This window comes from Anthonomus grandis, chromosome 4 (assembly GCF_022605725.1).
Source record: "Anthonomus grandis grandis chromosome 4, icAntGran1.3, whole genome shotgun sequence".
In the NCBI taxonomy this organism is placed as follows: domain Eukaryota; kingdom Metazoa; phylum Arthropoda; class Insecta; order Coleoptera; family Curculionidae; genus Anthonomus; species Anthonomus grandis.
This window is the reverse complement of record NC_065549.1, coordinates 26,990,877-27,006,614: the sequence shown is the minus strand read 5'-3', so window position 1 is coordinate 27,006,614 and position 15,738 is coordinate 26,990,877. Positions and strand designations below refer to the sequence as shown.

At 31.3% G+C, this 15,738-nt stretch overlaps 1 protein-coding gene across 1 annotated transcript in view; it reads right to left on the bottom strand.

Moving 5' to 3' along the window:
* Positions 1-15,395, bottom strand: part of LOC126734970 (NADH dehydrogenase [ubiquinone] 1 alpha subcomplex subunit 13) — a 30,407-nt gene extending 15,012 nt beyond the window's left edge. The window contains exon 1 of the mRNA XM_050438838.1: positions 15,172-15,395. Within this exon, the coding sequence (XP_050294795.1) occupies positions 15,172-15,259 (88 nt within the window). The 5' untranslated portion in view covers positions 15,260-15,395. The remainder of the gene's footprint in view (positions 1-15,171) is intronic.
* Positions 15,396-15,738: the final 343 nt, after the last annotated feature.

Genomic DNA, 15,738 nt, shown 5'->3' with positions numbered 1-15,738 from the left:
ATGGGCAGCAGTAAAAGCTATTGAACAATTCCATAAATATATGTATGGTCAACGATTCATCCTTAGGACTGACCGTGCTTCTCTGAAATGGCTGTTTCAGTTCAAAAAGCCCGAATGACAAATAGCAAGGTAGCTTCAACGATTACAAGAGAACATAGGAAAGGCGAATATCACCAAAACGCCGATGCTTTATCGAGAAGATCCTGCATTGAAACATGCCAACATTGTCTTAAAAGGGAATCAAAACAGCATCCAGAGATATTTACTTGTAATCGTATTGGCCTTAACAGTTCTGAAGAGTGGGATGTAGCTAGTTTAATCCAGGATTAGTGTGATGACCCAGGATTTGATCTTATTTACGAAGTAAAGAGAGGAACGCTATTTCTGACAAATCTCCAGAACTAAAATCTTATTGGTCTCAATGGAATTCATTGGTTATATAAGATGGATTCTTAAAAAGAGTCTGAAGTGCTGTTCCAGAACGGGATTTGTCGATTTGGTGTGCCCGGAGAAAAACGTTCAGACCAAGGAAGGAACTTTGAGTCACAAATATTGCAACAAGTATGCCAGTCGCTGGAAATTATCAAGACAACAGAACCCTCAGTCTGATGGAATGGTTGAAATATTTAATCGCACATTTCAAACCTATTTGAGGATGGTGGTAAAGTCTAAGCAAACCATCTGGGATAACTGTATACAACTAAAAGTAAATTGGCATATCGTTCTTCTATCCACAAGTCAACTGAAAAGAGCCCGGCGAAAATTGTCTTGGATGATGGAACTTCGTTTACCTTTGGGCATTATTACTGGGAGACCCCACAAATCTGAAGCCGTCAACCATTTACAAGAGCGTTTGCAAATTGTTCACAAACAAGCACGGGATAAACTTAGAAAGTAATAGAATAAAATCACGTTATGACATAAAGGCAAATTCGACCGGTTTTAATACTGATTATACAATCCACGGAGGACGAAGGGCAAGTCACCAAAGCTCCAGAAGGATTGGGAAGGTCCATTCCATGTGGTCACCAGAAACAACGACGTGGTATACCGTATCCAGCTACATCGGACAACGAACATGAAAATTGTAAACATCGTCCGGTTAGCACCCTATCATGACTCAGATGGTCCCATATTTGACCCTGGAGGTGTTGATTGATCGGGTCGATCAAACTTGAGAGAGGAGCATTATTATGAAAATGTAAATACGTTAAATTATTCTCCTAGTTTTTGTACAATTTTATTCGTATTCTGTAGTTAAAGTTGATTCCTAAGGTTTGTTTAGGGTTGGGTGGAGTTAAAACCAAACATAAGTAGAACTACTTATGTTTGGTTTTATACTTTCATCTATAGTCTAGTTTTTAAGCAGTTCATTTTCAGAGGGCCACATTTTGGCCCCAATTTAGGTTATATTATTGTAAATCCCTGTATTTTAAATTTTCTAGAATTTGTATACTTGCTTGCTTTGACTGTTAGTATTCTCCTGAAATTTTTGATCTCTTTCGGCAAAAACAATGAAGAAAATTATAAATATTTCGAAATTGTTCCATTGGCCTTTAAAAAGGACATGCTTCGTGACATTTAATTCCGTTTTAATTGTTTAGTCAGTTTTTACTTTGGAAACAATTAAACGACAGTTAACGCGAGTTAGGGAGTTTTTGACGTTAATAATAAAAGTGTGTTCTGAATTTCGTTACAATATTATTATAAAACACTTACATATATAGGGTGTTACAAAATTCAAATATTTAAACAGCGTATTCTTGGAGTTAAAATATCAAAATAAGACTTTTGATTTGATTTTACAAAAATTAAAGCAGTTACGACCTACTTTGTTTTTTCTAATTTGATAGTTATTCGAGTTGAATAATGCTCCCTTTTCGTTTCCCAGCAATTTTCTCGAAAACGGTTAATTGTATCGAATAAACGTAGGAAACAAAAATTTTAGATTTTTTTATGTTTAACTAGACTGTGTTACTAGATATTAAAACTTCTTATCAGAAACATAAGATAGGAGCCATCAGAATAGGAAACTCTTCTAAATCCTTCCCTAATTGGATTTAAACCATTTTCAAGACGGACAATCAAAAAAGCAGCCAAAAAACGAGGATTCGCAAATTGTCACCAGATCTGACGAATAACTGTAGTCACGGTTGCAAATAACCCATTTTCTTGAAACAATTTATGTGGGTAGCTGCTGTAGCTCTGAGAGAACGCATTTTAGGACACATCTTCACAGGCAAAAACGTTTTATTTTGACTCCAACAATACGCTCTTAAAATATTTGCCCCGAATTTTATAACACCCTATACTTATCAATATTTAAAATTTTAACATTCTCTTCAAAACTAGAATCGTCATCGGCAGGCCAAATTACCAAATGTTGGGGTGTGGGTGGAAAAACGTATGTTCGTTTTTTGTTTTAATTACGCATTCTACCCAATTTTTCCATACATCACTTTCGAATTCAATTATCGCTTGGCGTATGTTGACAATACCAAGTTGTGCTACCGCACTCAATGTTCCGGAAGTATTGCGCTTTCGAAGCTGTTTTTTAAATTTACCTCAAACTAATTCAATCGGATTAAAGACACAATAATATGGAGGCAATCTTAACACATTAAGTCCATTACTTATGGTAATATTGTCAATAAGATACTACATACTATACATTTTTGAAGTAACATTTCTTTACGCATGCTTGAGTTGGAGAGTAAGCTGGCGAATGAGTTACGAAAGGTGTGATCAGGCGAGGCGAACGGTAGTTAAGGAGATATGAGTTAGTGAAGATAGGAAGAGAGAGAGAGTTACGGTTTAGATATTACTGTAGGAGCAGAGAGCCTTGTGTGCGCACATTTTTCCTCACATAGCAAATGCATGGAATATATATATACAGGGTGTTACAAAATTCGATGCAAATATTTTAAGAGAGTATTGTTGGAGTTAAAATTTGACTTTTTTTCTTATAAACATGTACCTATCCTAAAATGCTTTCCCTCAGAGCTACAGGCCGCGTTATGCATCAATTCTTCTGAAAATTTGCAGGTCCTCGCTTTTTGGCTTCTTTTTTATTTTCCGCCCAAAAATGGTGTAAATCCAATTTTAGGGGAGGATTCAGGAGAGCTTACTCTTCTGATGGCCTGTATCTTAGGTTACTTATAAGAAATTTAAGAATCTAGCAACACCTCAATCTGTAACTCTGAGGGGGTGCATTTTAGGACACATGTTTATAGGGAAAAAAGTCTTATTTCAAATCCAACAATACGCTCTTAAAATATTTGCACCGTATTATAGATTTCTTGATTATTTCGTAATTTCATTTCGTTCTTAAACTATTTTTAAATTTAATTTTTGTTGTTCAATGTATTAATTATTCTACGTTTAAAGTAAATAAAATTATGAATATACATATGAATGTAGCTAAAGAAGTTTTAATTCAGTCATGTGACCTCAAGCGTACTGTTTTTTTTTTAAGTTAGAATTTTTAATTATATTTAACAACTCCTTTTTTAATGAGATTTTGAAATTCTCTAGAAATATTTCGGATACTTATGAGAGGGTTTATTTCAATATATGCCAAAATATTTATAACGTTTGCCTCTATGCGCCCTCGCCTTCGTCTTCGATCAATATTGCCGCGAATAATTTCAGTATTTCTTAGCCTGGTAGCTAAACCGGTAAAGACTCTACGATTATAGTGTCTTCTGTTAGGATATCTTTGGGCATATACGTATACGGGCTGCAATGCATGCATTTTGCATTAACTCAAAATACACTGCTAGCTACGTTTGGCATTTTTAAAACCTTAAATGATTTCAAAATCTGTCTTCGACGTTACATTTGACATCGATCATAAACGTTTTATCATGGCTCCGAAAATATTTATCAAATTCATTTGTTTCCAAAGCTTACTATTGACTATCTGACGCAATAATGCCAGCGCGGCGACAGATTTCATTGTTCAAAAACATTTTAATTTATAATTTCGGAATAAAATAAGATATCGAGTTGCGGTTTGCATCAGTTTCTATGTTTTTTCATGTTCTTTTAGCCTAAATAAAAAAAATTACATCGTTGTATTTAATATTTGCCAGAAAATCGCTGAAAAAGTACAAATTAAAACAAACCGCCCTCTAGCGCTTAACAAAACAACTAAAACGGCTAATAATTATCCTTCAAAACAAAAGTAAGCTCCTTAAAATTCGTTATGCCAATCCAAAGTTATCAATTTTAGATATAAATATTCCACCCTTCCCCCACCTATTTTGGCAGATTAGAAAAAAAAGTTTCAAATAAAAAATGTTTAGAATTTATAATACTTTTAAATGGCAGTATTCTTTTCTAGGATTTACTTTGAATATTTTCAATAACACCAATTTTTTCTATTTCAATGTTGTATAACGCCCCCTAGCGGTCATCGTACGAACTTGTAAATAATTTCCAGCAATTTCTCTTTGCCACTTTTATCAGAAAATTTTTTTTTCCTACGCTGTGCGATGAGTTGTTACTCAGATATGGCCGGCGACCTCTCTTAGTTGTACACCCGGTACACTGAAATATTAATTATATTTTATTTCCTAAAAATGTAAATGTATCATATATTTATTTATTTTCCTATTTGTGTGGAATTAAATCTTATTTTTTTACCCTACGACATTAGAAAAAGTTTCATAATTATTTACAATAAAGTCCTTACACCTTTTATTAAAAATCTTAATCCTAATTATAGTTTTAATTTTATTTGGTATTAAGTTGTAAAATTTTGGTGCTAAATAATTTGCAAATTTTAAATTTATAGTTTTTTTATTTGATGGTATAATTGTCTATTAACATTTGCTCTTGTTTGATGATAATGATGGTTTACAATTTTTTTAGTGTTTCTTTTTTATGAATATAGGTACAATGTATGTATAAACAGTCTAAGTTGCAGATGTCACTGTTATACAATGATTTAGTTGGATACCGCCATCTTTCCTAAAAATTATCTTTAATATGAAGCTTTGTATTACCCGTAATGGTTATAAATTACTTTACTTTTGTATGTTCCTCCCCATACTCCAAGGCTGTACTGCAGCAATGATTCCACCAGAGATTTGTAGCCTAATTTGATCATTTTAAGAAGCAGAGAAATTCTCTAAGAAGATAAAATTTATGAATTAAGGTGCGAGTTTTTTTTGTGAGATATGATATAATATGTTCTATCCATTTCAAAGGCTAATCAATAATGATTCCTAAATATTAAGTTTTCTTTAGCTCTGGTATGAAACCCTTGTTTTCTTCACTTGTCTAAATTTCAGTAAAATTCGGTCTACTTGTGCTTGTTAGGAAAAATGCAATATAATTTATTTTGGATAAATTTAGAGATAATTTAAAAGAGTCCAACCATTGTTTGACAATGCCAAAACCGCCCAACACCCTTTGTTTTGCCGTCAGTATAGGAGATAATTTTACCATTTATGATTAAATTTAGCAAGTCATTGATATATATATACAATGAAGAGAATAGGACCTAATATGGTGCTTTGCGGGACTCATTTTCAGAGGGTTACTAAGTACTTGATTTAGTTTTAGAAATTGATCTCTATCGCAAAGATAGCCCCCAAAAAGGTCAAATACCATGCCTCTAACACCATAATGTGATAACACATCAAGGAGTTTTTGATGAGGCACAGTATCGAAAGCTTTCGCAAGATCTATAAACACTGCCATGACCTGATTACTGATATTAAGATTATTTGCTATTTCTAAGACTAGTGAATACATAGCATCCATCTGTCATACTTAAACCCTCCGAAAATTCAAACTGATTTGGTGAGAGTATGCTATTTTCATTATGAAATGTTACCAGTCTGTCCTTTAAGCACTTTTCAAAAATGTTAGCAAAATTATTTGATGTAGGATTAAGATTCTTATATCATGTGACATCAAAATTGCAGAAAACCTATTCAATGTTGAAAACTTTAAATCTGCAGCGCCATGAGTTAAATGTCAATACTAAGCGAATGCTGTGCGACTCTCTCATTCTTTCTCATTTTGACTTTTGTGATACTGTGTATGGCCATTGTTCAGACAACAAAAATAAAAACCGCATACAAAAGTTGCAAAATGCATGTATAAGGTTTATTTTATTGTATATAGGAGATACGTGGATGATATTTTTGTGGTATGGAATGGAAATGATCTAGAATTGGCGGATTTCATCATTTCTATAAACTCTCTTCACGCAAATATCTCGGTGTTCTGTGATCGGTCCAAGGCCTTCGATTGTAAGGATCATGGAATACTGCTGTCAAAGCTTGATTTTTACGGATTTTGGGGTGGTTGAAGTCATCTGTCTGGCCGCACCCAGAGGGTGGTTGCATCTGGATTTTCGTCAGGGATAGCACATCTTAAATGTGGTGTACCTGAAGGGCCAGTGTTAGGTCCTATTTTATTTTTATTATACGTTAATGACTTAAGCTCTCTATCACTGCATGGACTAGTGGTTCAGTTTGCCGATGATACTACAATTCTGTGGCATAACAAAGATCAAAAAGTAGTCAGATCTCTCATAGTAGAGGACCTTCACAAAATTAAAGAGTGGTGCATCTGCAATCAGCTTGTATTCAATGTTGATAAGACTTTTGTTCCGGGCTTTAAGTGTAATGTAGAGGGTTTTTTGATGAGCAGAGCCCACTACATGGTAGGGATTATTGTCGATTTCTCGGCCTTTTCATTGATGAGAGTTTAAGGTGTTTCGCAGTCAGGGTTGCCAGGCATGAGTTGGGGGGGTTGTTTGCTCGTTCAGTTTATTTCGCCTTAATAGACTCTAATATCCGTTATGGGTTGCCATTTTGGGGTTTGTGCTCCAAGGGACTCCTTAACATAATTTTTACTATTCAGAAAAAAACATTAAGGTATCTGTGTGGTGTTGGTCTGAGAGTCTCTTGTAACCTCTTTTTGAAGCTGAAAGAATTTTAATACTTTTCTCACTCTTTATATTGGAAACTGCAACACTCATACATAAGTCCATAAGTTCACCATCCTGCACCAGTCATAATACTCGTTAAGTGGGCAACTTATCTCTTCCAATACCCACCTCCTCACTTACGAGAAACTCTCTTATATTTATTAGTCGTAAAATATTTAATCATGTTCCTTTTTCGATTAGGACTGTTACAGACCTTAAAAAGTTTAGGAGGGAACTAAAGAAATTAATCTTACCAAAAGCTTACCACAGCATTGAAGAGTATTTTAACGACTCATTTTAATATTTAAAATTAATTATATATCTGTTGATCAGATTTTTTTTTTTTTATTATTCTTGTTTTATGTTGGTTCTCGCCTTTTCTTTTATTCTTTTTTGGTTTTTTCTTTGAATATATAAAATATGCTTCTATGTACAATCAAAATCGATTCTGTATTCTGTTTTTGTCCTGTATCCTGTATAACCAAATAAATACTAGTTATTTATATTATAAATTCTAGGATTAGGAAGCTTTTAGCACAAGTTTGTAAACTTAGCAAATATTTTGACATTGACTTACCATTGAAGAAAAAAGATATTAAAGGTTGCCTTTTCTTCATGTGCTTGTTTCAAAAAATACCAACTTTAATTTGAGATTTACCGCAAACCCACCACTACAGACAATGTCATCCAATACTCCTCAAACTCGCCTTATTTCTACAAATTTGCCTCTTTTAATTCCCTTTTCTATCGCCTTTTCAACATCCCCCTTTCTAGAGAAGCTTTCCTTGATGAACTAAATGTAATTAAACATATTGCTTTTAATAATGGTTTTCCACTTGATATAATTAATCGCCTTTATTTTAAATTCTATAATAAATATAAACTCACTACAACTTAATCCATCTTAATAATGAAAATAGTCATCTTTTTAAATCAATTTCCTTTTTTGGTAATATTTCTTTTCAGCTTGCAAAGTTTTTCAAGTCTACAAATCTCACAATTGCTTTTAAAACTACAAACAGTTTAAAACGGCAGCTAGTTAGTGCAAGAGAAGCAGATTTCTTTTCAAAATCAGGGGTATATTCATTAAGATGTAATGACTGCAATGCCATTTACATAGGGCAATCAGGGAGAAATATTCCCAGAATAAAGAAACATACAAGTTTGGTGGACAGGTACAGGGATACTGACATGATTGAAACTAAATAGGCGTTTGCAAATCATTTATTGGCCTCCTTACATGGTTTTTCTTTAACTCAGGGGGCGGATACGTGCGAAACACGTGTAGGTTTGAACAAATTATATAGATTTGATGAGACCGTGACTTTGTGTTCTTACCTTTGTTTTGTTTTTGTTTGGTCTCTTAGAGAAAAATGGATAATACATTTCTATTCTATATTAATAGTAAAATCGCCGAATCTTCAAAAAATGTAATTTAATCATTAAGAAATATATGTTGTGCTGTCGGAGGCGGTTTATAGGCTGCAGTAACATGAATGATAAACCCTGATGCTCAAAGATTATTGTACTGATAGTTGCCTGTGATAAATTTAGTTTTATATGATTTACATCAACATTTAGGGTTTCTCTGACAAAAGTTAGCAAACCATCATTTTTGTTAAAATCTCCATTGTTATAAAATATATTATATTCCGGTATGTTGAAAATATTACAAGTTAGAATTTGAAAACATTCGCTTAAGATAAAAATTCACTATAAACAAAAGTAATTCATCAAAGTTTTTTTTTGCACTTCTAATATTTAAATGTAATATATTTAGGACTTACTTTTTTAGCAAAATTTGTTTTTTTAACATAATAATTACATATAATATTACAATTACAATAATAATATCATTTACTAGTGTTCTCCTGCACAGTAATCACATACTTTATTTTTATTACATTTGTTATTTTTATGGTAAAATTCCTGACAATTATAGCACATTGTGAGACTCAAGTCCTCATATATTGGATAACGCTGCCATCCAATATGTATCATGTTTTGTGCATCTAGGGCAATGAAATTTCATGACCCTTTTTCCACAAGATTTACATATAAGGTTTTTACAGCCATCACAATTAAAGACTTCTTTCAACTTACACAAATTACACATGCCATTAGGAATCATCAATCACTCATTTGGTTCAGGTGCCAATTTTAACATATTAGAGAGAAAACAATAAGTGGTGATTATAAATTTAAATTGTTTATGTATTTTTAAAAATATTCTGCTGACCTTGCTTTTTCTGAAAAAGAATTTATGCATAAGGCAAATAAACCGATTTCTTGGTTCAATGAGCAACTGAAAACATTAAATTTTTTTAGGCAAATGGCTCGTATGCAGAATTCAGAAGATGCTAAAGTTTTACTTAGAAGCTATAGTAAACATTAAAGTAAAGAAATAAAAAAAACAAAAAGAAAGGCAAATAGTAAATTTTTACACAAACACAATTATAACCCCAAAGCTGTATGGGAAATAGTTTATTTAATCCTAGTCAGTTTGGGTTTCAGATCCTCAGTGTCAACCACAATGGCAATAAATAAGCTTATCAAAATTATAAATTCAGGCTTTAAAAATGGGGAATACGCGGGTGCCTTATTTTGCGATCTGAAGGTCTTTGACTGTGTCTCCTTCAGATTGCATGTGGAAAAGTTAGGACACTATAAATTTGATCAAAACAGCAGAAATCTCATTAAATCGTATCTAACCATTAGAAAGCAAATAGTAGACAGTAACGGTAAATTATCAACAGTCGAGAATGTTTTTTATGGTGTGCCTCAAGGATTCAGCGCTGGGGCCACTGCTTTTCCTGATCTACATTAATGATCTTGGAATCAGTGACCCCAGTGCTGGCCTGGTTCTTTTTGCAGACATCTCTTGTGTTGACAATATTTTAACTAATGTTCCAGATAAGTATGTTTTTAGTTTTGTATTGCAAACCAATATATCACACCATTCTGCCCAAAAAGTTATACTAAATTTAAATATAGTTTCTAACACACCATATTATTGTAGAAGATTTTTTAATGACACAAGCAGAAATTAATTTTATAGTGCTTTAGATTGGAAGGATGTTTATGAGGTTGATCCATCTAATGTTAATGAACAGTAGGAGCTCTTTATGAATACATTTTTAATGATTTTCAATACAAATTTTCCTAGAAAATTCTTTAATCCTAATCAAAAACAAGTAAAAAGTATATACATAAAGAATGCACAAATTAAACTTGTCAAAGAGCGATTGAATTGTCACCAGGAAAAGTAAGACACTGAGAGATTTGGAAGCAATCATCAGATACAGTCAAAAGTTGCAGAATGGTTCACTGCTAATCAATTGAATCTTAATCATTCTAAAACAGAAGTGCTTTATTTTTCCTTACATTCTGGCTCAGCTTTGGAGAAAATGTATGTACAAACTGATGGACTGTGAAAAAATGGCTTCTTGTGTGTATGAACCCAGAACTTTGATTGACAGTTTCTGAAAATTTACTTGCAACTGTATACTATGCATCCATTGAATCGAGGCTTGTCTATGCTTTTCTAGCATGGGGCTACTCACGCTACTCACCAAATATTAAAAGAAATTTTAATCTTCAAAGAAAGGCTATAAGAAAGATTTCAAAAATTCATTACAGAGCAGACTGCAGACAATCTATTATTAACCTAAATATCTTAATGGTCCCTCTTACATATTTAACCCTTTTTACATATTTTACTGCCTATGCTATGCAAAAAATAACCTAACTTCATATGATACTCTCAGAGATATCCATGAGCATTTCATTAGAAAAAGAAACAGTTTATGCACCGAATTTCACAGAATTGATAAAATTAAAACCGCCATAAGTTTCTAAGCTCCAAAATTTTTTTTAACTTGCTGCCGCCTTCCAAAAAATGGCTAAATATAAATGAATTTAAATTTGCTGTTAAAAAGTATCTAATTAAAAAATGTTTTTATTCACCTGATGAGTTCTTCAACAATAATTTCTCAGACATGGTGTAATTTTATTTCTTTCCTAACTTAAATTATGTATCTACTTATTCCTTTATCTATCTATCTAAAACAGAAGTGTACAAATTTAGAGATACAAAAATTTATGAATTTTTCATGTGTGTACTATTTCATTGATGTGTGCAAACATTTTTTGTATGTATATAACACTAATAAAAATCTATTCTAACTTGCTTGAAGTTTTTGTAAAAAAGAGGTATACATGGGTGCAGCAATTTACTTACATGAGAACATAAGTTCTTTGAGGAGACAAAAAATTTAAAAACTCTCACTAGAAGATATTTTTGAGTGTGCTTGTATAAAGTATAGTTTTGAATCGAGAAAATTGTTATAACTTCAGTGTATTGATTGCCAAGGGTTGATATAAAAGTGTTTTTTCCAAAATTGGAATTCCTACTTGAAATGATCATACTAGAAAATAAAAAAGTGCTTCTTGCTAGTGATTTTAACATAGAAATATTAAAACAAAACAGTGATAGGACACAATTGTTATCTTAACTTTTTTCCATATGTATCCCACAATTTTGAAAAAACACTAGAATAATACCTACTAGTGGCTCTTGTGTTGACAATATTTTAGCTAATGTTCCAGATAAGTATGTTTTATGTTTTGTATTGTATACCAATATATCAGACCATTCAGCCCAAAAACTTATAATTAATTTAAATATAGTTTCTAACAAACCATGTTATTATAGAAGATTTTTTAATGACAATAGCAGAATTTAGTTTTATAGTGCTTTAAGAGGGCAAGGTTGGCAGGATGTTTATGAGGTTGATCCATCTAATGTGAATAAACAGTTGTACCTCTTTATGAATACATTTTTAATGATTTTCTATACAAATTTTCCTAGAAAATTGTTTAATCCTAATCAAAAATAAGTTAAATGTCTATACATGAAGAACGCACAAATTAAACTCGTAAAAGAATGATTGGACATTTTTCTTGTGTTGAAAATACACAACAAACAATTCATATCAAGAGCCATACTTAAAAGTAAAAAAGAAATATGATGAGTTATTAGTTAAAGCCTGAACTGAAAACTATGCAAATAGAATAAAACATTCAGAAAATAAAAATAAATGTATGTGGACAAATTGATACTGAAATAACAAAAAATAAATGTTTGTGGATAATTGATAATGAAATAATAAAAGATACTAACTGCAGGATTGCTGGAAGTCCTGACACAATATCAAATAACTATAATACATATTATTTAATTGAATGAATTTCAGATTTATTAAAAAATATGAAATGTCCAATAAACTTTCCAGAAAATTCAAGATCCTTAAACCGAGTCACAGAAAAACTTTCAGAACTAACTAAAATAAAAAAAAAGAAATTCAGTGCTGGAAATGATGAAATTTCTGCTAATTTGATCTTTCATGTGGTTCCAGAAATCAGCAGGTAGGAGTGCCTCAGGGTAGCATATTAGGACCTATTCTGTTTATAATTTTTGTTAATGATTTCAGTTCTAAAATGCTTTACCCATATTGCAATATAACACAATTTGCAGATGACATGAATCTGTCACTAAAAGCATCTAATACCAATGAATTTACTGATAGGGAGTTTGTATTTAAATTGGCAGATAATTGGTTTAAGAACAACAGTCTAGGTCTAAATAAAGAAAAAACTAATCTAATTCTATTCAGGGCCAAACTAAACAAATAAGAAAAACCTGATTCAGTTATAATAAGTAATTCCTAGTTTAAAATAGGAAGCAATACCAAGTTTTTGGGTATTTTTATTGATGAGTTTTTAACATAATTTTACCATATAGAATGAAAAACCCAATCAAATTTGTTACTGCATTAGATTTGTTTCAAACTATATGGATGTGTCATCATCTAGAAGAAAACTGTATTTTGAGAATTTCAAAAGCACTGCTAGATATGGTATAATTTTTTGGGCTTCTAACTCTAGAGCTCAAGAAAGGTTTGTAACACAGAAACATCTTATTAGAATAATGTATAAACAGCATATTTTACAATCATGTCGTGGCACCTTTAGATACAAGAAAATTATGACAATGCTCTGTTACCTACAGAATTTTGAATTATTGATGTTTATAAAAATAGGCACAGTTTGTTCCCAGTGAATATCAATCACAACTATAGTACACATACAAATAATATGTTATATGAGAAGGGTGCTTATTATATGGGCATTAAGCTTTATAATAAGTAGCAATATAAAAAACAGTACAAGTTTAGACTAAAATTAATGCAGTTTGTAACCAATCTTAAGCCTTATAACAACGAGGAATATTTGAACAGTTAGTAATATTATTGATTTTTTAGTATTAGGTTGTTTGTGTTGTGTACTTAATAGGGTAGTTGGGGTTCTTTGACATCATTTCACTTTATACTGTTTTTTTACAGCTATTGTTTAATTTTATATAATCTGAAATAAAAAAATCAAGAAAAAAAAATATTGTCCCTAGTTCTAGGAACTGAGGAAAATACAATTCCTTTAATTCTACCCCAAAGGTAAAAATCAAGGGGGTTAAATTAGGCAATCTGCAATTTTACACTGCATAAACATCTTATAATTTGTATATTCTGAGAAATAAAATTAAATTCCTGGCTAAAAAAAGTAGCTGCCTCTTCCAGTCCACCAATTAGGGTATTGCTGATTAAGAAACTTGGCAAAATGAGCAGAACATTATGAAACACTGTGGAATCAACTAGACAAAGGATCCAAAATTGCATTGAGAATGATGGATGCCAGTTTCAACCCTAAAATTAAACAATAAAGCCACACAAAAATAAGTAAAAAATGGTTGTCACATTAGTTGCTAATAGCAATCATTTTGTTTCTTTTAAACAGAAGTCAAGCAAACTTCTAAAAGCAAAAAATATAAAATATGAGTTCTCCAAAATTTCATTTTTTTTTTAGTTGCAATTGAGAAATTGAGTTAATAAATATAAATAAACTTATAAGACAGTGCCGCCTCTTGGATTTTCAGGAAAGCTAGTATCTTTAGTTTGTTTTTTTAAACAAATATTCATCTAAACATGAGTTTTTTACCTCGGCTGACCCAACAGGAACTCACAAAGATTGTAAATTATATTTTCATTTACTAATGGAAATATTTATTTAAATAAGTTTAGTTTGAAAAGTGATATTAACATGCGGTTTTCAACAGCTTTTTTAAACTTTATTTCATATATTTAATGGTGTAGAAAAAATATATATGGTTGCTTTTAATATTAGCACAAGTGATGTCACTATATAGAAACATGTATTCAAAGGTTATATATTACAATGGCCGAAAATATGACAGGTACAACTTTAAGTTTTTCGAAAATAATTGGTTGAATAGATTATGTCACAAGTCAATGGTCTCTAGCAGAAAAAGAAAATTCTAGGGAAAAGCTAAGAGTAATAATTTTTTAGGAAAAAAATAAAGCAATAAATGATCTGTAAAGCAAAAATTATTTCAAAAAAATCTTTACAGATTATTACTATCATATTTTCAGATCTACATTATTGGAAGTTTTTTAGCAAAAATAGAATTTTATCTTTTGAAGTAGCTGCACCACCCTAGCAGCTGAGTAATAAAATTCAAAATTAGCATTTTTTTGGGCACTTTTGTAACAAAATTTTTTTTTCAATATTTTACTATTTTTAGGTGCTGAGATATAGCTAAGGAACATACACTAGAAGCAAAAATAAGTTTTATTTCAAAGGAGCAAGTAATAGTTCAATAATGAAATTTCTGTTACAAAAGCCTATTGCAATAAAATAACATTCCTGTTGGTAATAGATCTGTTAAATTACACAAAAATTAAAATATATTTGTATTATATTTTAGTAAACTTTTTCAAATTGAATTTCAATTTTGTCTAAATATGTATTTATTAGAGTCAGATTTTTTGTAGAGAAAAGAGAAATTTGGAGAAAAAAATTTTTTTTCGCTATTCTTATTTGATGACATATTTGATTGGGTTCAGACTCAATGCCAAAATTCAGTTGTAAAAGGATCTACTGGCATACCTATATTACATAAAAACTAAACAAATTCAAGATACAATATTACAATGATTACATAACACTTTAATATAAATTTAAAATTACCATCTCACAGCTGAATTGAGAACTTACTGATTAATTCAATATTATTAAAGTAATCCTCCGCTTTATATTTATTTCAACATGATTAAATTTTGCAATAAAAATAACTAAATACGTCTTACCTCCAAAGTAGGACCTAGGAGGCACTCTTTTAATATTTATGGGCCTGTATCCTCCTTCAGGAGGCATTTCTTGCCTAAATTCAGTCATCTTCCCCTTGTGTTTATCTTCGTAGAAACCAAACGACAAGGTAAATCAGAATTCAGAATGAAAATTTGGAAAATCTAAACAAACCATTCAAGTATAGGAAATGGCATTCCAAGTTGCCCTTTTTAAAAAAAATTAAGATTCATCATAAAAACGTCAGTTTTGACTTTTAAGAGCGGGTCCGCACTATCGCACAAAATGAGTCTCTCGGAACGATACGACGTATGCTGGTAGGAAAATTAGCTATAGCCAGATAATTTTTTTATTATGCCAAAATTCCATCTGTATTATCTATAAATTACTAGATTCTACATAAAACTTAATTGAAGACAAGAACAATTGAGTATTTAGGGTGTCTATGTATTTCTTTTTCCGAAATGGAAGCCTCATTTGACTCTCTCTTTAACCCTAAAACTGTTTTGCCCTAAAATGCGACGTTGCTTAGTTATTAACAATTTAAAGAAATTTTCGTGAAAATCAAT